The sequence below is a fragment of the Lissotriton helveticus genome, chromosome 5_1, assembly GCF_964261635.1.
Source record: "Lissotriton helveticus chromosome 5_1, aLisHel1.1, whole genome shotgun sequence".
Taxonomy (NCBI): domain Eukaryota; kingdom Metazoa; phylum Chordata; class Amphibia; order Caudata; family Salamandridae; genus Lissotriton; species Lissotriton helveticus.
Window position 1 is genome coordinate 622,867,119 of NC_136065.1, and position 25,505 is coordinate 622,892,623.

The 25,505-nt window shown below is 43.0% G+C and overlaps 1 protein-coding gene across 1 annotated transcript in view; it reads left to right on the plus strand.

Annotated features, from left to right (window-relative positions):
* DNAJC16 (DnaJ heat shock protein family (Hsp40) member C16) overlaps window positions 1–24,239 on the plus strand; it is a 221,859-nt gene extending 197,620 nt beyond the window's left edge. The window contains exons 14-15 of the mRNA XM_078642994.1: window positions 19,119–19,286; window positions 21,335–24,239. Coding sequence (XP_078499120.1) covers window positions 19,119–19,286; window positions 21,335–21,734 — 568 coding nt within the window. The 3' untranslated portion in view covers window positions 21,735–24,239. The remainder of the gene's footprint in view (window positions 1–19,118; window positions 19,287–21,334) is intronic.
* Window positions 24,240–25,505: the final 1,266 nt, after the last annotated feature.

Genomic DNA, 25,505 nt, shown 5'->3' on the forward strand with positions numbered 1-25,505 from the left:
TCATGTGGAAGAGTGAACGTCTATAACTACAGACAGAACAGATGGATATTGAACATTATACAGGGCTACCTCATTCACATCAATGCAGTTCCACCAAAGCTAACAGTGAACTACAAACTCTGCATTATTAGAGGAATCTCAGATCCCGTTGGCCTAAAGAGCAGTAGTAAAAGTTCCAGAAAACAACGGAGTGTATTTCAGGTACTTCCTAGTGCTCAAAAAGGGTCAGTCAAATCACCTTCATCAAATATTAGACCTTCGATTCATGAAATATATTGTCAGAGAAAAGTTCAACATGTTGACCCTACACTAAATCTTTCCTCCTCTCCAAAGGAATGATTGGGTGTGTTCAATATATCTGCATGGTGCTTATGTTCACATTCAAATCACACTTCAACACAAAAAATACTTGAGCTTCCTCTTGGGAAACTCTCACCTTCAATACTCTGTTTCTTTCATTCAGGCTAAAATCTGACAAAAAACATTCTTGAAATGCATTGTAGCAGTTGTAATACATCTCTCAAAAAACAAAAATATTGTTTATCCATGTTTAGGGACTGGCTCATAAAAGCAGAACCCGAACAAAAAGTCAGCCCAAGACATCCAATTCAATATAAAACAGCTGAAAAGTCCAAGTCTCTTTATCAACATTGAAAACTGAATCCCAATGCCAGTCCAAAGTCTTACGCACTTAGGAGGAAAAATAGTCACACACAGTGTATCCTTTGGAAGAGCGTCATTTATCCAAAAGAAATGATTGAATTTAAAGGAAAGCATAAATCTCAATGCTCATCAAGTTGCCTCTCTCATGGGACCCATGGCATTCGACATATAAATATTCCCAAATGCAAAACTGTCTGAGACCTCTCTAACAGTGTCTCGAGGATCAGTGTTCGCAGAAGAGAGATAAATGGAAATACCATTTAATCTTAACAATGAAGGCAATACAATCATTGATCTGTTGGTGCAACAATCAGAATCTCGGCTTTCAAAAGCAACTTCAAAACAAATAATAGTGAAGGATCCCTTACTGTCCAGATGGAGAGCACACCTCTAATGCCTGACAATGCAAGGTCTTTGGATAACTAAAGGAAAGTCTTACCACATCCAATTAGAACTGAAGGCAGTTCACTTTGCCTTCAAGGTTTTTCCAACATTATTCAAATCAAAAAACATAATTCAGACATGCATTATAACAAGCAATGGGGAAATGAGATCAAAATAACTACCCTTTCAAGCTCAAATTATGTAGAACTGGGCTTTGGCCAGAAAGATCACGATGACAGCAAGACTAATCCCAGGAAGCCAGAACCAAGAAGCTGATTTTCTCATTCGACATAATAAGGAAAATCACAAAATGGCTCTGAATGACTTAGTCATACAAAACATTTTATGAGAATGTGGATTTCCATCATTGGATTTATTCGACACAGTAAGAAACAACAAGATTTTGCTTACAGGGAACCAGACTGTAACTCAGTGGGCAGTGCCCTTTTGATAAGATGGTCAACACCATTTGTCTACACTTTTCCTCCAATTCTACTCATTTGTATCATGATTGTCAAACTACCAAATCCAACCTCAAAATGATCTTATTAGCTCCAGACTAGCTGAGGTAGGGGTGGTACCTAGACCTTCTAGGTCTGTCACTCATACGCCACAATGGACTCTCTTGCAAACCAAAACCACTGACCAGACTTCAAAGCCATGTCTATCAGAGGCTGCAGTCCTGAATTTGGCTGCTTAGCTCCTGAAGTCAGGCAGTATGGACATGTGAATCTTCCACAATAATATGTGGTTATACTTAAAGAGGTGAACAGTCCAACAGCGAGAAACACAAAATCATGCTATGCACTAAAATGGAAGAGATTCTAAATATGGTACCACATTAAGGGTCACGATTTGATGCTAGAAAGAAGTCCTGCTTCCTTATTGCTGTAACTAGCCAAATCTAAATTACAATTTCTTTCCAATAAAAGTCTTCTGGCCAGCTACACAGCACACATGACATTTCTGCATCTGTATCTTCATCTGTGTGGACCTGCTTACCCCAGATGTCAGTACAGTGGGAAAGACACGTATCCTGAGATACAGGACTGATTCACCTACTCAATGCCCAGATTGTTTCAAATTTTGACCTGAACATTGGCTATCACCAGCTTGAGCTTGTATAGGATGACCACTATATCACTCCAATTGCTATCCATTTGGGTCTTTTTCACTAAAACTGTCTGAAGATGAACACCAAGAAGACCAAAATCGTGATCTTCGGGAAGAGCACATCAACGTGTGACACTTCACCTGATGGCCGACATTGCTGGGACCAACACCCATCCCCACCCCCACTCCAAAACCCTTAGAATCAACATCGACTGGGAACTCAACATGACTCACCAAGTCAATGCTGTCGCCACCTCATGCTTCCATACCCTGGAGTTGCTGAGGAAAATTTTCAAATGGCTCCCAATTGCACCTGGAAAAACATGAAGCAAGCCCTGGCCACAAGCAAGCTCTAGTACTGGAACACCCTCTATGGCAGGATCAACAAAAAACTCACCAGAAAACTACAGACCATTCATAACTTGGCAGCCAGAATCACTCTCAACCTCCCATGCTGCACTTGCATCACACCAAACCGGAAAGAGGACACTGGCCCCCATTCACAAACAAACACAATTTAAACTCCTCACCCACACTTTCATGGTACTTCATAACACTGGCCCAGCATACCTCAACAGTTGCACCTGCTTTCACAAAGAGTCCAGACACCTCCGATCATCCATACTCCTACTTGCACAAATTCCAAGCATACAGAAAAAACGATCAATCGGTTGAGCATTCTTCTACATTGCTCCTAAAGCATGGAACCACTTGCCACTACACATAAGAGCCTCCTCCTCACTTTTTGAATTTTGCAGGAAACAAAAGACCTGGCTTTTCCAATAGTCCCACTAGTCCCTAGGTTTGGCTAGGCTCATACCTGTTCAACACCAGGATACTGTGCTGGCTGATAGGGTGCTGTACAATTCTACATAGCACACTACTACCAGCGTTTCAACTTTAGTGTCTCGTTTAGTGCTAAAGTTTTCCAGGAAGAAGTTTGTCATGCACAGTAATCCAAACTAGTTGAAATAAAGCCGTTACATAGTTGTTATGGAAGATCCATGAAAGAGCAGACCATAGACAGTCTGTCAGGTACTACAAGCTGCACATGCTTAACTAAGACAGCTGTCTGTTTCATTAAACATCATTGAAATACTTCGACCACATGTCATTGAAGCAAGACATGCGCCCTGGCCTGGAAACAAATGGCTTTCACTGGTTTCTGTACCTGCTCCTAAAAACGTCCCGCACTCAGACCATTCCTGCCCATAGTGAGCTACTTTGGTTCTTTTTTTAATCTGTCTAATACGTTTTCATATATAGAAACAGTACAATACTAGGATGCGGTAACTCACAGTATAACTGCAAGTGAGTCCACAGGTGAATCCAGGCTTCACAATAAAACATAGGAGTAAACTTATAATGACATGTCAGCAGGGGACTAAAAGTGTCAAGGCTGAAGCAAACCCACTCAGGCTATGTGGTTGCATTACAGTAATACATCCAATTTGCTCATGTAAAATACTGTATTTCTGACCATAAAGTATATTTTAGTGGCATCAAATTTTTTCAGCGCGTATCAACTTTTGCAACCAGCAACAACAGGGCATGGGGAAAGGGAGGAAATGTGTTGCAACAACAATTAGTGTCAGTCCCCCTCCACTAACCTATAATTACTGCAGAATTGGCAATCAACGCTGTATACTGCATACAGTACATAGTATTGTATTACAGATCAAAACAATAGATGGTGTGCGGGTGTTCCTCCACTTGCGGGAGCAAGTGTAGGTGGTAGGTCAGTAGCTACCTGCATCTCCGCAGTGTTGTGTGGAGAGGCTTGGAGGCCAATCAGCATGGAATCCCAATTAAAAGAAATTAGATATTTGCAAAGGCCTAGGATGTCTTCTCTACGTAGAGATACTCCTTCTGCCCTAGCCCAAATAATGATAGACCATGTACAGGCTTCCACTGATGGCGATTTGTGGGACTTCCAGCACCGGATAATCAGATGCTTTGCTACTAATAAGCCGAAGTCTAAAAAACTTGTGGTTGCCCTATGTTTTTTATGCCTAGGATAAAGGCCTACTAGGCAAGCCTCCCAACTATGTATAAGTTGTTTCCCCGTACATGTGAATAGGTGGTCACTTTGCGCCAGTAATGGTGCAATGAGGGGCATGCTGTGAATGTCAGAACACGGGCTGATCACAGCGAGGGCAGGCAGCATTCGTCCTATGAAAATAGTGATTGATTTTATCAGGTGTCATGTTTGCCCTGTGTATGATATAAAGCTGCATTTCAAAGGATGTAGGTAGGGCCTACTAAAAGAATACTCCATTATTTTGCAGTGCAGGGTCATGCTAACTCAGTCTCTCAGGCTTGATGCAACGATGTTAGCGGTGCAGCAATATGTACATGGAGTGAGTCAGCAAACCAACAAGTAAGGGGGCAGCTGGTTCCCATGACATGAAGATATTGAATTGTAAGGTGCAATTGAGGTTTCTGTGAGATATCACCCCAACTGCGTCGCGGCATGTCAACCCATGAATTGTAGCTAAGAAATTGTCCTGGAGGTAAGCCCTCTTCCAGCATAAGTGTCTCATAAGAGAGGATCACACCATCTTGCTAGAAATCGGCAAGCGTGTGTAGGCCCCCCGCATCGTTCGATCCTTGGGTGTGCCAAGCAGCGGGACTGTAGGGGAGTAGGGTGTAATGTGTTTAGTGAGATATAAGCTGCAGCGAAAAGAATGGTATGCCACTCGCAAAAGTACGGGGCGAGGCCAGTGCACCTTAGTGCATGGTTGGAACAGGTGGAGGAGGTTTTTTTTAACTTCTTTGGTTCTTACATCTCCGAATTTGCCGGGTGAAATGCACCTTTTAGAGACCCTAGGAAAAAAGATGTGTTTTTTTATTAACTATTGGATTGTCTCCTTTCAATGTGATTTGCACTGGACTACAACTGTGGAGAAAATGAAATACTTTAAATGTTTTCCTGGAATGATTGTAGATGTCAGGTTGGTGGGTCTGAGAGCCATACTGGTACAAAGGGAACCATCGCTGGAGACCTACGACAAATCATAGTATATGTCAGTAGCAGTCTCAACAAGTTGGAAAAGGCATGTCCTCTTGCCATATGAACATTTTCATCTTTTCCTGTATGGAAAAGTATTTGCAGTTGTCACCAATCACTGAGATCATCTTCAGGTCTTGAAATCCTAAATTAAAAATTCTCCATATAATGGAGAGGTTACAAACATATAAAAGAGGGTTTGGGGCCTTTACCTGCAGGACTAAAAGTTCAAAACAACAGACCCAGCAAAGCCAAGCATTCTGCTGATTTCATGTCCAGGTTCCCAATTATAGGTGGTAAGAGCATGCCATCCATGACTGAAGAAGGCCTGCAACATACAGTCAAGTAGGCAAAACACTGTGCCCTTAGCACAAAATCACTAACACATCACTTATAGAACACCAGACTCATTCAAAATTAGCAGAGACGAGAGTTAGAGCGTGCTCACAAGCAGCACAGACAAGGTCTCTTAAAAAATCTTAAATTCTTCTGGCACATTTAAAACAATCTTGGAACCAGTACCATGCACCGTCTGTCTCTGGTGCATGGAGCCCAAGCAAGACTCAATCAGTCAGTCAGTCAAACCACTTTATTCGGTTAAGTTAAAACCATAAAAGTACAAACACAAAATACATACATACATACATACATACATATATGTGCAAAAATACAATATATATTGTGTCCACAGTATAATACAATCCGGCAGTGGGCAGGCTATGTGCAAAAAACGCGATACAGTACTGGTCAGGTAAAGTGCATTTACAGGACAAAAGTGGCAATACATCCAAGATATTTGATATAAAACTCATTAAAAATACCAGTCATATAAACCAAGTTTAAAAGGATAAAATCAGAGATAAAACCTCATTAATTATGGGCTCTCCTCACGGCTATTTCTCAACCGGACAGCAGCCGTAAGGAAACTGGCTATAAAAAAAATCTCATTGGGATCATTTAGTAGCTGTAAATACAATAAGGCTGGTTTAACTTGGATAAAATCCTTTCTTTTTAGTAAGGGAAAAATAAACCTCTTCCTGATGTCACTATACAGATCACAAAACATTATTAAATTATTGTGTCCTGGGCTGAAAAGTTATCGCAGGTGCATGGCCCTAGTTCTTCCAGCCTGCACCACCCCTTGGAATTCCCTAGCGAAAGGTGAATTTAATTAAAACGGAAGCGTGTAAGGAGTATGCGATGGAAAGGCCTGGTTACAGTTTTCAGATAAGGTTCCATCGATGGCGTAGTTTTCAAAAGATAATGGGCTTTTACCGTTACTTTTTTCAGCTCCAATTCCTCCCGTTGTACTGCCCACAAATTTAAAAGCTGTTTCTTCACCCCGCTGGGGTCCATTTTCGTGATCAACCCAGGTTCATCATAGATGTCCTGTCGACCAACAGTTACCAATGTTTCCCTTACATAAACAAGCCACCTAATCTTGTGTACACAATCCAGAGTGAGACAATCCCTGATCAGTCTGTGATTAAGGTCTAATTCGGGATTAAGCCATAATTTAAGACAAAAAATAACTGGCGCCAACCTGAGTATATCGGTTATATAACCCGCCCCCAATTCCTGATGTACAGCATAGGTGGGTGTTGATTGGGGAACCGATAATATACCCCGTAGAAATGTATTCTCCTCTAGCTGTATCCCCTCCATGGCTCTATACCCCCAGATAGAGAAGCCATATGTGGCAATTGCGATACATTTAGCTTTGTAAATGTTCACAATTGCCTCAACAGGTTTGGTTCCTAGCCGTTTGGCAAATCCGTTTACGGCTGCAATTGCCCTAGCCATGCCATTGACCTTAAGTTTATATTGAGCAGCCCATGTACCTTTCTCATCAAAGAGAACCCCCAGATACATAAAAGAAGTTACCCTGGTAACTTCGGAGCCTTCACAATAAAAAACCCGGCAAGTTTTGTTTGCTCTGGCGACCTATACTCATTACATGTGATTTGGCTATATTTACCTTTAGATCCAGGGATTTCATAAAATTACCTAATCCCACCAGCAGCTTCTGTAAGCGGACTGCTGTGCGGGATAACAAAACAGCATCGTCGGCGTACAGAAGCACCGGGCAACGCTCCTGACCAATTTTGGGGACATCTAGACTGGCTATATCTAAAAACTTGCCTAAATTATTAATTTAAAGAGTAAAAAGCAAAGGTGCTAAAATACAACCCTGTCGTACTCCACGCCCAGAGCTAAAGTGCCTAGTGCAGTTCCCATCTTGGTCGATCCTCACCCATGCAGTAAGGTTCTGATGTAGGTCAGCTAGGAAGTGAACAAGACTTTTTTCCATCCCCATCTCTAGGAGGATCGTCCAGAGCTTTGACCTGTTTACCAGGTCAAAAGTTGACGATAGATCCATAAATGCCAGCTGGAGTACTCCCCCTTTGGCTGAGTTATATTTGCCAATTAGCAGGGATAAATTAAGACACTGATCTTGAGTCCCCCTGCCACTTCTAAAACCATATTGAGAATTTGATATTACATTATTCTCATCTAGCCATCCTTTCATTTTACCTAAAACCACCCTCCCCAGGACCTTTACGGCCAAATCAATTAGAGAGATTGGTCTATAGCATCGGGCATCTCCTCTGTTGCCCTTTTTAAAGATAGGAACTATAATGGAGGTGGCCTAGGATTGTGGATGATTCCCCTTTGCTGCAGTATTAAAAATGTTTGTCAAAACTTGTGCCCAGAAGACTGGATGTGTTTTGTATAGATCGCCTGGGACACCGTCTGGGCCAGGGAGCTTGTTACTAGACATGGCCTTAATGGCCAAGACTACTTCCTCCTCTTTAAAATTCAAAGGCTGGTTTGAATCTCTTGGAACAGCCCAAGGGTAGGATCAGATGATGTGGGGGTATCATATATAGCCTCAAAATGTTCTAACCATTGCGCCTCAGTGATATTACATTCTACCACATTATTGCCGTTTTCGGAAAAAAATGGTTTATTTACAATTTCCCAAAAACTGCGGCAATTCTTTAAGACATCAGCCGACATCAAGGCCTCCCAGGCTTCCGTTCTAATGTCCTTTTTCCTGGCCCTTACAGCTAACTTGTAATCCTTTCTAAGTATAGCCACATTAGTCCTATTTTGTGGGGTCTGTTTAATGGCTTTCATTAAGAGGCTATGTGCCCGCGAACAGGTGGTATCAAACCATTTCTCGGCCATATGTTGCCCCCTTTTTACTGGGGCCATTAAATTCAAAGATATTTGTTTGCAAATGGCAGTGAAGGCCTCAATAACCATCATATCCCCAGATATAGAATCCAAACATATATTCAACATGGCTGTTATTGACAAAAAAAGGGTATCTAAAAAAATCTCCGGGATTATCTTTGTCCATTTTAGCCTTCTTCCCATGTCAGTTGGTTTAATGCTGACATCTACCTTAATGTGTCTCCCGGATTGCACCAGACCACATTCATTTTTTAATTCCAGAATGACCGGATTGTGATCACTAAAATGTGAGTATCTTGCCCCATAAAAAATAACACTAGACAACAATAAAGATGACAAAAAAACATAATCAATAATAGTGCTACTACCCCTGCCAATAAACGTCTGGGTCCTGTTAATTTGTTCTGATATATTGGGTTCATAGAGATCCACTGCCGCTAGGACTTCCTCCAAGCATTCCCCCTGTCTATTATGCTCAAAATGGGGTGTAGGATAGGCTGTGGCCTCCCCAATATCCAGATCCCCCTGACAATCCTGCTCACACGGGTGTATATTAAAATCCCCTAAAAGAATAATCGGGTAATAAGTGGTTTGCTTTTCTCTGTAATCCTCTAAAAATGATTTTAAGATCAACAAATGTTCATTTCCATTCGCACAATCTGGTGAATTATAAAAGTTTACTACCAGAAGTTTTGTAGTGTTACACTCGCTCAATTCCACTGCTAAACAATGGGGTGTGCCTACTTCAACCCTTTGATACAGCCACGGTAATTTGACAGAAAATAGCAAAAGGAGCCCCCCCTTTAGCTCTACCAAAAGGAACCAATTCTGCTGGGTTGGAGAAAGATGTATATCCATCCAACCACCAATCTCCCTCCAGCTCCCAGGTTTCCTGAAGCCCTACAAGATCAAACCCATTAATCAGTTCCAGCCATTTAGGGTCATCTTTTTTATTTCTTAGACCGGCGATGTTCCAGCTCAGGCTACCGAAGTTGGGCCTACTTGATTCATTTTGCCCATGGGGATTGGAAATCTCTGGGTGGCTACTCTGACTACTCTGGTTAGAAATCCCTATATCCAGTCAGTCGTTCTCATCAAGGGTGGTAGGTGATGGTAATCTAGTTACAATCTGTGTTTCCCCTCGCACATTTACTAGGCTCCTTGCAAATTGGGGGCCAGATACTATTCCCCCATTTTTCACATTATTTGCATGTTGACGGAGTCTGGGTAAAGTGTCCCCTAGACCCAGTGCTTAATTTGAGCCGGTGCTTGCCGGTGCTTAGCACCGGCACTTTTTTCCCAGGGCCGCGTCTACACTCTTGCCTCTGATCAACACACAATATGGGTATACATTGGCTGCGAGCTGCTCACAAAACTCCGAGTAGGGTCCCAGCCTCCCCCGTGAAGAGCTGATCTTGCCAGTGAATGCGTGCTGGTAAAATCATTTCAAATTGGATGCAGCTGCTTGGCGCCCGCTTTTTTACATGCCACATATTACCGCCAGAAAATCAAACTTCCTGGGTCCCTGCCTCGGCGTAGATCACTGTCGCATCACATTTTGCAATCGTTCATGAGCTACCAATGAACGATTGCAAACTATATTATTAGCCCGCCGGCTAGACCTCTCTTAGTATTTAGATTTTTCCCTTTAATTGGTGGATTGAAAAAGGCCAGGGGTAAAACCTTAATACCCCCCTGAGCATATCTTCCCTGCTATATCCCCTCTATTAAAGTTAACAACTATGCAATCGCCCTCAATTTCCTTTGCATTTGGTCCTACCCATGCTATGCGTCTTGCCATAAAAATGTGAGGCGATACTTTGAGGTTATTTCCCCACTGGTTACAGTCTAGCCAATTTCTTTGTCTTCCTCACTAGGTTCTCAGTTAACTCATGAATATTAGCTTTCAACGGTGGTACACCCGTAAGAACTACCACTAGGTCATTAGCTTCTGGTGGCAAAAAAAGTCGTCCTACCATAAGGGGGGATATGTTGGTATTAGCGTTGGCACTACATCCGGGTATAGGGGCAGATGATCTATCTCTAGCTGGTGTATTTGGAAGCCCAAAAACTTCTTTAGGTTGGGCCAACAGAGGCCCCTTACTTCCTTTCACCATACTGTTATTCAGTGCTCGTTCCTTACTTTGCACATTTCTATTCTCCCCCATCTTCAGGGTACTTATGCCTGACTCATTACGGCAGGCTAGCGATTTATCAGGGCCGGCTTTTGTTACCATACAGCAGTTTAAACATGTACCTCCCCCAGATATGGCTTTATTCACTGTGCTAGTGAGAACCTCAATCTTTAGTTGCATGTCCTCTATTGTCTTGCACAGTTTATTTACTATATTAATAAAGGCAACACTGTTGGCCCCTTGGGTAATAGAAGACATAGAAGATTCTATACATCCCCCTGTTCCATATCATCAATTCCTGAGACCAAATGTGAGGGACTAAGGGCCAGATGTAGGTCGGTCGGTAACGGCCGAAAATCGGTATTTTCGGCCGTTACCGACCGGTATATGGGTGACAGGTATGTAGGAGGCATTATTTTAACGAATCGGTAAAATTACCGATTCGGTAATTTTACCGATTCTGTAAAATAAAAAATCGGTAAGTTTACCGATTCTGAGGCACCGAGATGTAGGTGGGACTCTTCAGAGTCCCAGAGGCCTTACAGAATCGGTATTTTACCATCAAATCCAATTTGATGGTAAAATACAGATTCCGGTGTGCATGCACATGTGTGCATGCACACCTATGCCATGTGACAGGCAGACCTGCCCTTAGGGCATGTATGCCTGCCACATGGCACCCGAGCCTGTTTTGGGGGTGCCAGAGGGTGTCAAAGTGACACCCCCTGCACCCTTGTGCAAATCGGTATTTACCGATTCGGTAAATACCGAATCGGTAATGCCCATTCATTCCTATGGGCTTCAAAGCCCATAGGAATGAATGGGCATTACCGATTCGGTATTTACCGAATCGGTAAATACAGAATTCTTCAGAATCAGTATTCCAGCACATCTGGAATACCTACATATCCACCCCTTAGATTTACCGATTTTTAATTACCGAATCGGTAAATTCGGTAAATAAAAATCGGTAAATCTATTTTACCTACATCTGGGCCTTAGTTGGTTTAGTTGGGCCACAGTCTCAGCATCAGGGGTATCAATATTAGCTAACACAGAAAACCTGTTTTTACAAACTATAATAGGGTCAATTACTGGTGGGCAGATAGCTACTAATTCTAGATCTGTATTACCAATCACATTTGTACATGGAGTATCAGTTACTTCTACAGGAACACTATTGCCCTGCTTTTTCCCTAAGAACATATCCGGGATTACTATAGGGCCCTGTATGCCAGTCCCCCTTTGCTCTTGAGTGACTCTCCCCGCATTTTCTCCAACATTCCTGTTTAACGGGTCATCTGTCCTGAGTAAGAGTTCACAGTCCTCCACCAATCCCTCGATGCGACTCATAACGCAGTTTTCCCCCACATGTTTTAGGGCTCTCTTGGACTTCCTTGGCTTTTTTACTTTAATTGGAGCATTCAGTCCCCCTTCCGTACTTTTCCGTTTCCCCATTATTCGTGGATCAAGTTCGATGTCAACAGTACCTGCTCAAGTTTTTTCAAGGATGTTGGAGGGGTGGCCCAGCCCAGCCTCGTCCAGCCCCGGACGGCCACAGACGGCCCGCCCTTTGCCCGGGCTTTGCCCGCGCACGTCCCGTGAGGCGGGAGGGTCCTCTCCCTTTTCTGCGCCTCCGTGCGTGAGTGCCGGTGGGCGTGTCACCGCCGAGGCTCCTGGGAGCTGTAGTCTCCCCCGCAGCTGCCGCGTGGTGGAGAGAGCGGCGGCCGCGGGGAGACCCACAGCAGGAAGACCGGCGTTTGTCAGGTAAGATGCAAATGCCCCGGGCGGTGTTACCAAAGTCCCAAGACTCAAAGTCAAGTGAGATATGCAGCTGCATGCATGCCAAAGACATCAAAAAGCGGAAAATGAAGCTCTTCAATGTGCGGGTGTTAAACGAGTAACAAGAGAAGCGGTGTCATGCTAGATCTAGTCTGCCAGGTCGTACTCCAACTCACCCTTGACCATTGAAGACTTATTGTCTTCAATGTGGGCTACCTCCAAAAGAAATAAGTCCTCCCAGAAGAGCTACATGAAACATTACACGAGGGATTCTTCAACCTAGTGATGTTGCTCCTGCTCAAAGGTGAAACCTCCAGTCTGAGATTCATTCCTCAATTGCGGCCTCGATATCGACTTTGGAGATAAATGTAGTGGAGATCCAATGGGTGCCTGATGCTAGCTCTTTTCCTCTCTGCTAAGGCTGCCTGTGGCATGCCTGTGGCCTCAAGAAGAGTACGAGCCTCACAACAGACTTCCACCAGTAGCTCTGTCCCCAGTGCTGCTTAACCCAGGTGAACCCTCTTCCTTTGCCAGGGGCCTTACCATTTGCTCCGCCTACTGCACCATTCTCAAAACTAACTATGCAGACTTTGGATCTGCTGCAGGATTGAGAAACCTTACTAAAGACAAAACTGTTCTTAACAGATCTATACTGAAAGCTCAACAATTAACAAAGTCTGCTTTGGCAGAGTTGTGGGAGGGAGGATTGGGGGTGGATTCAAAACTCCAACATCCGTTTTCACAATGCCAATAATAGCAGTGATGTGTGCCATCTGCTTTCCGCAGGAAACGGTGCTGCTGGCTGTCTTTCCCCAGCAGAACACCAGCATCCTGGATACCTCCCCAGAGGTTGATCATAAGGGTCCCTTGAGGCCGTCCACTGAATCAGTTGCCTTATGCACAGCTGGCAATGCGGTGGAGATCCTTAAACTATCATTACCTTTGGAGTAGAACGAGGCCAACCTCCTCACAGAGATTTTACAGTCTGCCTTCACAGCAGACGAGCTACTGCACCCCTGCAAAGAGCCATTTTTGGAGCCCATCTCGGACATTTGGGCAATACCAGCTTCTTCTCTGACATTGAACCCCTAAGTCGCCCGCTGTCATCACTGGGCACCTGAAAACCCAAAATCTTGACCACTCATCCTTTCTGGAGAGTCTTGTTCTACATGCTTCCTCATCTTCGACGCAGAACTCCGACTTCTTTCCTTTTAGAGAACTGAGGTTATGGGCAAGAGGTCTTCTCTTCAGGGAGCTTTGCCCACCACTTCACAAACATAACTTGCCTTTCAATTTGCTATTCCCACTCCTTGTGAGATCTAAGGCAATGGTTAATTCGGAACCTTTGTGACTGTTTTGCTGAAGTTGTGCACGATTGGCAGGATACAGCAAAATATCCAGTGTATTGGCATGGAGATGGTGGGTTTGGTTTTGAGATGCAAATATAATGGACATGCCCTTTGATGGAGCTTAATTTTTCAGTGAGAAGGTAGACTCGCCCCTGGAGCACTTGAAGCAGAGATAAGACACTATCTGGTTCCATCAGAAGTACCACAAGGACAAGGGCTAGTCATGCCGCCAGTCCCCTTAACCTGTTCAGCAGAAAAACTAGTTATTTCGCAGGTACAGTGGACATGACATTCGAAGAGGTTGTTATGACAACAACATCAACAGTTCTCCTCCTGTACCTCCCCACTAATTCCTCTACCCTTCTGCAAAACCTCCTTTGAGGGATGACTGTGGACAGGGGGTGTGTGCTATCACTTTTGTCACATATTGGCAGTCAATCATGGCACATCATTGCTTTTTTCAAATCTCTTAGATTGTTAAACTAGGTTATAGGTTATCTCTTATCTGAATCTTGCCTACTCCCACCCTTTCCTATGTCCTCACTCAGATGACCATGTCCACATCTTGCACCATGACGTTCTTGCTCTCTTGAGTCTACAAAAATGAAATTGGGAAGGGGTGTTATACTGCTTGTTTCTTGTTTGCGAGAAAGTGGTTGGCCTCTGGTCTGTCCTGGATCTTCCTGTTTTGATCTCCTTCAGGGTGTTTCCCTTTGTGCAGTTCCTCTTGCATCTTGGCTCTGGAGCTGGAAGAGTGGATGGGGATCACTTTGCTTTAAGGATGCATATTTTCTTATACTGACCCTGCTGCTGCTAGGGAGATTCCTTTGTTTTGTGGTGGGCTCAACCAACTATCAAGCTGAGGTCTTTTATTTGGGTTGTCATCAGCATCTCGAGTATTCACTTAAGTGATTTCAGCAATTGCGGCACATCTTGATGGTCTGGGATATCTGTTTCTTGTACCTTGACAATTGTCTGCTGAAGGCTGGATTGTCGCTGCTAGTGTCAGACCATCTGAATGTTACCGAGATGTTCAATTAATCTCCCTCCTCCTGGTGTCTCCACTTCATTGGGGCAGAGCTGAACCTCTTAGGCTATTCTTCCTTCCCAGCGAGTTCGGGACATTTAGGTGATGATCTGTTCTGCTTCTGGCCCAGACATTTCTCCAACTGCTGGCCTCTTGCATCTTGTTGGTGTCCTACGCTTGTTACCAGATGCTTGCACTTGAACCTCAGTTTTCAATTGGGCCTGAACTGGATACCATTTGGATTTCCTCTAAGGTGATTGAAGACCTGCAGTGGTGAAGCCCTAGTCCCTTCTATCAAAGGTGGTCAATCTGGTGACCAACTCCTCCCTTGTCTGGGGCAGTAATATTTATGTGATGGGTATCAGAGGCCTCTGGTCTTCTTTGGATTAGTAGTTTCATATCAGCCTTCTTGAGCTTTAGGCGATTGACCTTAAGGCTTTCATGCCGTCCGCCCATGGTTGGTCAGTACAGCTCCTGATGAACAATGGAACCAAGATGTAGTATGCCAACAAACAGGTTGGGTGTGGATGTGCTCCCTCTTTGTTTACAGGCTCTAAGGCTGTGGTTTTGGTCTAAGGTTCTGGATGTGTGGCTAGTCGTGTCTGGATTACTGTACGCTCAGGCCAACTATCTTATTCATGTCATCTTGCAGATCAAGAGTAGCATCTTTACCAGGAGGTGGTTCAACCCATCTTTGCTCTCTCTTGCACCCATCGATAGTCTTATTTGCCCCTCAAGAGAGCAAGCACTGTCTTCAGTTCAGCGCCCTGAAGTTCCCACTGCAAGGATCACTGGGAAACATGTTCCATCTAAGGTGGAGACTTCTAATTTCACTATGTATTTCTTTCCATCGCTCCAATTCCTTGAATTTTGAGGAACCTGTCAGGACTGTGGGCAGAGATCTTCTTCACTCCTAACTGGCCACGGAGAGCATGGTACTCTGATTTCCCCGGTCTGTCCCGGTGATTTCCTTTTCCACTTATGGCATACCACCTCTCACTGAGGTAGGAGCATGTTGTGTATTTGATACTCCAAAGCCACCACCTTCATGTTGGACACCGAGTAGGGCAATCTGAGCTCTTTCAACCTTCCTGCAGAAGCAGTCAATGTCATTTTATCAGACTGTTGCCCCTCTCTCAGACTGATTATTCTGGACATTGGTCGGGTTTTTTTCTAGTTGCCCCATGAAGGAAGTTAATCACCCCAAACCTTGTTTTTCTGATGGAATACCATTTGCTCTATCTCTTGTCTTCAAAACTTTGCTATGAGCGCTGTTAAAGACATTTTTTTGCCCCCTCAACCTTTCTTTGTCACATCAGCCATCACTGTTCTAGTCTCTTAAAGTTATGCACTCTCTGAAGTGACTGATCCATTTGTTTCCACCATTGGGACCAGGTGTGCAACCGTTCCGTTTTGCAAGTCCCAAATTGCGATTTTTTTGCGACTTGCAATTTGCGAGTTGCAGAACGGAATGTACCCCATCAGGGGTAACAAGCGCTATATAAATACAAACCTTTTTTTCCTCTTCTATCCTTCTGCTATCCTTCTGAATCCAAATAACTGACTAACCTATCCACCACTTAAAATGTACTTGCATGTTTCGCTATACTAATTCAACACTAATCCTCTATGGGTCCCGGAGTAGCGTGCTACTCGCCGAAAAAGCGCTTCAATGCCTCATCGGGGGTAGTAAGTGCTATATAAATGCAATTACAATACAATACTAATTTGTATCAGACACATTTCGCGATATCCAGTGGGGTTGCACATGACCTGCTTCATCGATATTCGTAAAGCAGGGCACAATTTGCAACCCAATGGGAATGGGCTACAAACACTGGGATGGTGGCCTGCTGAGGACAGTGGACCGCCATGTCTGTGCTTCCTTTTTAACACCTTGCCTGCTGCCCCGATTTCCCCCCGGTGCTGCACATTCCTTAACTGGGTGTGGTCGTGACGGAACCATTCCGTCATCAGCACAGCTCAACCGTGACTGATGACGGAATGGTTCCGTCACAAGCATCGAAGGGGTTAAATAAAGCCCTTTTTTTTCTTCAAATACAGCACGTTTTCCATAAAGGAAGGTGGAATGCGTTTAAAAGCAAACAAAAGATAGGTTTTCTTTTTATTTTTTAAGGGCAGGCAGTGGTCCGTGGGACCCCTTTCCGCTCTTAAAAAATATTTTTGCAGGCATTCATAAAAGGGAAGAATCCCCTGGGGACCTCTTCCCATTTGCGACTGCCTTACCCCCTTCTTGAAGTAGGTGGTAAACTGCTATTGTTTTGCACCCGGATTTGCTGTCCCAAAACATTCTTGCATCCCCCTGCGACTTGCTATTGGGAAGGGACGCACTTGGCACGCCCCTTCTTAAAAGCGACTTGCAGACCCTATTTTGCGAGTTGGTAATAGGTTACCGACTAGTAAAATAGGTTTTGTACATATCACAACCCTTTTTAGCAGTCGCAAATGGCCCGATTTGTTGTTTGTGACTGCTAAAAATGGTCGTACACCTAGCCCTTGGTGTTTGTTTTGCCTCAGTGTGATATTAATGTGTTACTCATCTTTCTGATGTGTTCACCCTATACACAGTGGTCCTTTGCGTCTCCTGCCTCTAAAGATGGCTGCTAGATGTGCTAGGAAGCTGCAGACATTGTCTATTTAGTCTCATTTCACTTCATTTTTTCCAGACAGTCTGGTACTATGGACCGAGGCTTAATTCCATCCTTTCTACATTCTATTCACCTCCTCACCCCACCAAGGAGAAGGGGAGGCTGCCTTGTCTAGATTCTCACAGGTTTCTCAGCTTTTATTTTAACAGGGTCAATTATTTGTGGGTTGATAACCAACTTTTCCTTGATGTCTCTGGCTGAAGTCTTACGGGTATCCCCAGACTTGGGTTCTGTGCTCACTGTGTCATAGGATATAGGCTACTGACAACTGATGAAGTCCAAATAGGCCGAGACAGGGCTGGCGTTTCCGCACAGAGGGGACCTTACCAGTCAGTTCCGGCTGGACTATTTCTATTGGAGCAGGACCAAGACTGGTTTGCATATGGCTGGTTCCTATCTGAGGTGGCATGATGGGCAAAAAAATTAAGGGGCCCGAGTATTCACCAGGGCCTGAGAATAATTCAAGCAATCCACCCATCACTTTCGTTAGTGCAGCTCCAAGAAAGACAGCACTGAAGCAGTACAGTTGTAGCTACAGGGGCTGTCAAGTAGTTGAATGCTCTAAATTTTTCAAGGAATGGGTACAGATTTCTGAGCAGTGGAGAGCATCATCATCTCATGCACAGTTCATCTAGATAACAAAAGAACATGCATGTGCATGCCCACAACAGGTTGAAGTCAAACAGACAGTGGTGAAACTGACACATTTATTTTGACCTCCTAATTGGCACAGTTTTGTCCTTATAAAATAGGCATGTCCAGATATTTTTTTATGCATAAAACTGCTATGAGATTGCTAAGAAATATTCTGTATTTAGCAGGGTTTTCGCTAGCCGCCAATTTGGCTGTTTTGGATTAGCTTTACGTCACATCTTTACAGGCATAGTTCTGTGGACTCCAAAAAGAGGATGAGGAATTTTTGGGATCTTCAGATTTTACAGACCTTTCCTTTTTTTATTTTTTTATTGTGTGGCTTGCCCGCCTTTTCAACAGAGCTTTCTCTGTTGTACTATGGTACTAAGAAGAACAGTTTTCAGGAGTATTAGAGCTCTGTAACTGCCGCTTTGATTCTTTTATATTGTATGTTACTCCTGGTCATTTTCCAAGCAGCTACGTTGACTTCTGTGCACACTTACGTAGCTTAGCTGTTTGGACTAGGAATGAGGGATGAAGCCTTTTGTGGGCCTGCAGTTCTGTACCTCTAGCTTCATTTTACAAGCATCAGCATTTACTTCAATACAAACGTTTACTTAACATTCATCTATTTCAGACCTTTAGGGTGCTGGACAACAAAGTAGAACTGACTTCTGAGATGTGTTGCAGAGCCTTTATTTGTTGTTTTTTCACTGATTTTACTGAGATTCCAAATTGATGAATATCAAGTTGGCTCCCAGGTTGACGACTAGTCTATTCCGATGAAAATTCACATGTACTAATAGCCAAGTTGCATAAAAATCAGGCGAAACCTTAAGCCTCCAGTATAGAATCACAGATCTAGACTAGTCATTGTTGTTTCTTTTGCTGGAAAATATATGTTTCTGCCATTTCTTATATACAGCGAAGGAAGACTACTTTGAAAACAATTAAATATTAACAGAATAAACTGAATCACAAAAAAACGGATGTGACAGTCTGTCTCCTCTTTCTGCTACTGCAGAGCTGAGGGAACATAAGGGTATCAGTCAGAAAAAAGTACAAAGGCTCAGGCTTATTGTCCTTCCACTGCTTTGTTTTATGACCCTGTTTAACCCTCCTTTTATTCCTTGTTTCTGTACCTTTCTGTAGGATCCCAAGAAAGGGCTTTGTGGAAGTAACTGAATTGACAGATGTGAATTATACTAGTAATCTACTTCGCCTCCGGCCTGGGCACATGAATGTGGTTCTTATTGTCTCCAGCTCGACCAAAGCTAGCTTGCTGCAGAGGTTTGCACAAGAAGTTTATACATTTACTGGGTAAGTATAATTGTGGACAAAATTGTCATCATTCTTCTCTTGTATTGTGTAATTTAGTTCTTTCCTAATCTTACTTTATGGAGGCGACTATTAGTTGTCACAGGATGAGAGACTGCCTTGCAACATCTACTTATGAATAAGGACTCCTAAAGCTCAATTGCATACCCTGTGATTATAGTTCTGCCAGTGAAGACCTGTGTTTCTTCAAGGTTCCCCTTAAATGTCAAAACCCTTTTAACCATTGGACGCCTAAGAAAATGTAAGCGAGATTACGGAGGTCCATCGCTCCATACACTCTTAGAATCTTATAAAGCAGTGGTTGCCCGCAGGCCTTGTATGGAGTGAACTACTGGGTCTGAGTAATTATCAATATTGGGAAAAGATTGAAGTTGACTGCCTAAAACATCTGCTATCCCTACTGAAATATTCTTGGTAAGCTCACTGAGATTTTGGAGCAAACTGATAACGTGGCAATTTTAGGCTGCACTGACGTTATGTAAAGACAACATAATTAAAAGGGAACTCAGTTTGGAAAAAATGTTAGGGACGCAGTTATATGCTATGGCAGGTGCCTTGAAGAGCAAGAACTTTAATGTTGCGGAAGCCCTAGCCTACTCAAAGAAAAATGACTGAGTTCTGTTATAGGATTTCAAGAGAAAGGGGTCTTCAAAATTTGCACTTTAAGCCTTCAGTTTTCTAAATATGCTTGTTTTCCATATATACATGAGCTGACAAGCTTTGTAAAAAACAAATCACAGGGAACGCAACTCAGGTTTGCCAATTTAATGCTTATTTTGGCAAAACGATCCATCACATTGAGATGGAATTCTCCGCAACCTCCGTCAGTACTAACATGGCATAATGAAGTGGTGCGTTGGGTGAGGGCCGAAAGTATGGCGTTGCGTAAAGAGGAAAACCGAGGTCTTAGGAAAGATCTGATAGCCATGGAATGGGATATGATGATGGAGCAATTTGTGTCTGCTGAACCTTTGCTGCACTGAATAACATAGGGTGCCCATTCTAAATAATAATAGATGCAAAGTCATAATGACTGAACGACAGACCTCATTAGGACCCCATACGTATATATTTAGTAGGAAAACCAAACTTGACCTACAGTTTGTTCGGTTTTACATCTCGGATGATATGTATACGTAATGATTTAACTGCAAAGAGTCTAGGGGTGGGTGAGGCGTGGGGTTCTTTCTAGCTAAATAATGCCCGGGAGGGATTGGTGATTTTGTTTAGTACGTTTAATCGGTATACAGAACTAATCTTGTCAATTGCTACTCAAATGTTTTTGGCAATGTAATATTGTATTCTTAGGACACTATAAATACTTTGGTCCCGGACAATGACCATAATATGTAATAACTGTGCTATATCTTGTTTTGAAAATAATAAAATATGTTTAAAAAAAATACATGAGCTGACAAATCTACACATGCATAGTGCAATTTTAAAATTGATATTAGGACATCAGCCACTTTATGCACACCCATTAGGAATATCATCCTTTAAGAATTAAGAAAGAGGGTTGTGTAGATGTGGGTTGCAGATGTACTGTACAAAAATGTATATCTTATTAGATTGTTGTTCTTTTTTAACTCCGTGACTGAACATTTAAAAATTATTTTTGCAGTAGAATATAAAGTCAAGATTGGTAGCAATGAGATTCCTGTTCCAAATAAAATGTATGGATGTATCTTGTGCCTTGATGAGAATGTTTAATGATTTTAAAAGAGTTTGTACCTTGACTGTGTTTTTGAGGTTTGTACTGAGGGATATTTAATATTTTAGTATGTATTTAATGGATATTAGTTTTGTTTTTTTATTGTTTAAGAGCTTGTGGCTCAACTAAAAATATGTTTGACAGACAGTTCTTACACATCACACAGCATTGGGAGCATGACATCTGGAATAGGGAAAATTCATAAATTCCCTATATTCTAAACAAATCCCGAAGAAGTAGAGTAATGCTACATATTCAACAATCAGTTCAATAATGTTTACTCTTAATTAACTTTTCATATCTTTTGCTGTTGCAGGAGCGGATCGCTGCACTTTTCCTTTTTAAACCTTGATAAGCATCGGGAATGGCTTGAATACCTACTAGAGTTTGCTCAGGATGCGGCCTCAATTGCATACCAGTATGATGAGCACTTTTTGGAACGTGACTACACTGGCTACGTGCTGGCTTTAAATGGCCACAAGAAATACTTTTGTCTCTTCAAGGCACAGTCCTCCATAGATGAAGAAAAAACACTTGGGGCCTGTGAAGAACTCGAATTGTCTCCAGCTTCTGGAGAAGGACTTAGGAAGATATCAAGTAGTTCAGGGCCTGGTCTCATTAAAAGAAAATTGAACAAGTTATCTCTCTGGATGGAGCGTCTCTTGGAAGGCTCCTTGCAGAGGTTCTATATTCCTTCTTGGCCCGCACTAGACTGATGGATGAAATAGAACATCTGGCACTCTTGAGTTTTGTGCAACCAGGACAATGCTTTCTTGGATGCTTCATCTAAAGGAAACACCAGTAGCTGTAGTCGATGTCTCATTGGACACATGTCCAAGACTTTTATATCTCTCAAGGACTCTATTAAGGTCATCCTATGAGGGGATGCTCAGAGCCGAGATCTTGTAAAGGACCATAGATCCTGTGAGGTCTGCTAGACCTGGATGATGCATATTCTGCCTGTCCCTCCCTGCTCGTGTAGGATGATCATCGTTGCTGCCAAGTGCCCCACTCCACCAGCCCTTTTGTGTCAGCCTCATCCTCCTCTGTGCTAATTGTATGTTTCAGTTTGTGCTGTTTTTTTTCCTTTACCAGCTGGATGCTGCCCTCATAGAATCATCATGTGGGATTACAGCTTCTTTGTAGTGCCAACAGTTATTGGCCTAGGTGAGTGATCATGTGCTGGAATTAACTTAATCTACTGGAGAGAGGCAAAGGAAGCCCCTGGTGATCAGAGTCAAGATGATGAAGCTAGACTGCATGTTCTCTGTTTCCTTAAGGAGAATCTAGGAGAAATTAAAAGTCCGCCTTTCACTGCTATGTAACTTTCCACAGCCCTGCATAATAGCAGTCATCTGACTTTCGGTTTGGAAAAGCTCGGGTTTAAAGCCAGCAAAGTGAGGAGTACTACAAGGGACAACAGTTATGGGAAAGAAAGCTGTGGTGTAGGAAATTGTGTATCAGTTATACAATTTCCAGCATTTCACCAGGTCTGGCTAATTCTTGAATTTTGTAATTATTAAAAGCAGATCTGAGCCAGAATTAATGTCCATGCGACTCCCATTAATGTGCACTGGGGGATTTATTAGAAAAAAAAACGTTTTTTTTTTTTTGTTGCATCAAGGAAGTCTGTTCTCTGCTTTTTTAGCACTTCTGTCCCCATTTGTTGCTCAGATGCAGTCACAGCGTTCTTGGTGAAAGGTTTTTGGAGGCCTCTTTATTTAAATGTATCTTGTCGTTCTATGCCTGTTTGTTACCTAGAGAATTGAAAATCTGTTATCCAAGAATATCAACTTTGGATAAGGTCTTGGAAACAAGGCTATGGATCCTACTGTGTCACCTGTCACTCTGTAAGTGGTGTTTACCATTCTTCTTCAACTTTTTCAATCCTCCCCTGCTATGTATGTTCACAGGTGTCACTTGCCATGATATTCTGTTGACCCCTTCATGCAGGGTAGGTACTATACCATGATTTAAGTGAACTATTGCAGAAACTATTTTCTTTGAAGCCTTATAATATGTACCTACACCTGTTGCCGTTGCTTAATCTGGCAACAGACAGGTTAGCGCATGTCTTGGGACACAGTATCACAGCTGTTTTAAGGTCCTATTTTAGATGCTTTTTTCTATATCCTGGTGGAAGCAGGTTATTGCATGTCTCCGTTTTCTTTAACAGGCAAAATATAGAAACTATGGTTCAGACGGGCCATTGGGCGCATAGGTAAACATGCCGGCACATACTGACCATCAGGTTCCCTGAGGCAGACTAGTCATCAAGTGACCTGGGACTGGCCGACAATCATTTCACCTGTGACAGACCTTGAACCGTTAGTCACCCTGGGAAGAACTGGGCCATTATGTGCCTTGGAACAGACTGGGCATTTTAGTGCGCTGAGAAAGACCGGAACATCAGGATTCAGTTGCACCATTTTGAGTCAGTTCCTGGGACAGATGGTCTTTCCTCTCGTAAACACATGCTTTCATTGAACTTCGGGGGCCCGAAGACCGTCTTATAACCTGGCCTAAGCAGTCCTTCAGATTTGCCCTTAGATGGATGGACCAGTTTCAGTTTCTTGGAACTGAAGAGCCGTTGAGTGTCTGGGAATAGATGGGTTATAGGAGTTCCCTAGTACTTTTGACGTGTTGCGCATAACTTGCAAATATACATGCTGCTGTGTACCTGCAAATGACAGGCTGGTGGAAGGTCTGTGTTGACATGCTGTCTATTGCCCCGGAACTTAAAGGCCTCGGGGTGACCTGGTAGAGGATGCTGGGTGATCGGTGGCAGACGGATCACCGGGGTGCCCTGTGACAAATTGAATATAAGACTCCTTGTGACAGATGGGCACTTCCTAGGATGGATTAGCCATTTAGGTGTTCTGCGATTGACTGCCTGTTGGACTGATGAGCCGTATGTCCTATTATTAGCTGGTTGTCGGACATCCAGGAACTCATGATCTGATAATTCCCAGAACTGACGTGGCACATCCTGTCCTGGTTACTACGAGAGTGCACCTACCAGAATCACAGTGCACTGTTAGGGAGTTTGCACTTTTTATACTTATGTATATTAATTTATTTTACAAGTTTGGGCTCATAATTTGTTCTTGTTATTTTTATTTTTTTACCTAGGAAAAAAGCCAGCACTGAAGGTTCGTGTTTTTTGGTTTAACATGCCAACAGAGTACATTAAAACTGAAATAAACTATTTTAAGATCTGACGCAGTGGACTGTTTTTAATGTTGACATAGTGGCACTTTAGTTTGATCATAGGTAATGTTTTACAGTGGTATACCAGAATGGTGCCCTTAGCAAGGACATTTGACATTGCTTCATATGTGCACCCTACCTGCAAAGTGCTCCCCCTGTTGAACTAGGTGCGCATTTCTATAAACACTATGAAATGAACCTGCTTGATACAAATCATTGTTTATTAAGAAAGAAACACGCTTTGTTGTGGCATTGAAAATTGATTGGTTGCATTGGGCAGTCACTCTCCACACACTAGATATACAAAGTACACGATCAAACTATGTTTGAGGATACAAAAAGAAAAACAACAAGCATATTAAACCTAAAGAATAGAGTTATGCACATATGTACCTCCTTCCGTGATGCTAAATTGGAAACGGGAAAGGGACAACATATGTGTAATGTTACCCAAAGAGTTTTCGCCTCCTGACAATGAGTTCCCTTACTCCCTCCGACTAGGGTCACTGTGGGAACACTCATTGGCAGTGTCGGTTTGTCGTTTATAACACGCACACATATGCAGACATGGCTCACATTAATGCACATATATAAACAACATCATTTTATAGATAGTACCTCTGCATATAAGCTTACTGGCTCTTTCAGAACATGACTGTGCTTTTCCTTGTTAGAATTGTGTATTAAAGTGAAAAAGATAGCACTCGGCACAACAATCACGTTTATTTTTCTATTTGCCCATCTACGCTACAATCTCGAGCCACTGCACAGTTTGGATTCCAAGTGCTTTGAGCTCAGGGTAACTATGAGCTGTAGGGAGAAATGTGGAAACATAGACTCTCGCAAGCAGAGAAATGTGGATGGCAAGGAGCCTATGCGGCAGCATTGTTAGGTTTGACGTGTAATGAATAGTTCTTGTGCCATTCGTGGCAAACATGTTGTAACCTATACATCTACATAGAGTACATCTATACAGAAAGGGGGCAAAAGGCCCGCCCTCTTAGAGCGGGAAATGAATCAGCCCTGTTCAGTCATTGGCGCTTTTGTAAGTGTCATACATTTTTGCGACAATTGACAGGAAAGACAGTAGATGTTTTTCATGGCAGGCACTGTGTTGCATTTTTTCCGAATTACATGCGACTTCGAGCGGAAAGCAGTTCCTCTCCATGAAGCTCTGCTGTTTGTGCTTTTTCTTTTAACTCCATTTTTCTCTGGCACAAGTCCGTTGGCCTGAAAGTGGGGAGGAGAGGGGAGGGATCTAGGGGGGACACCACTTC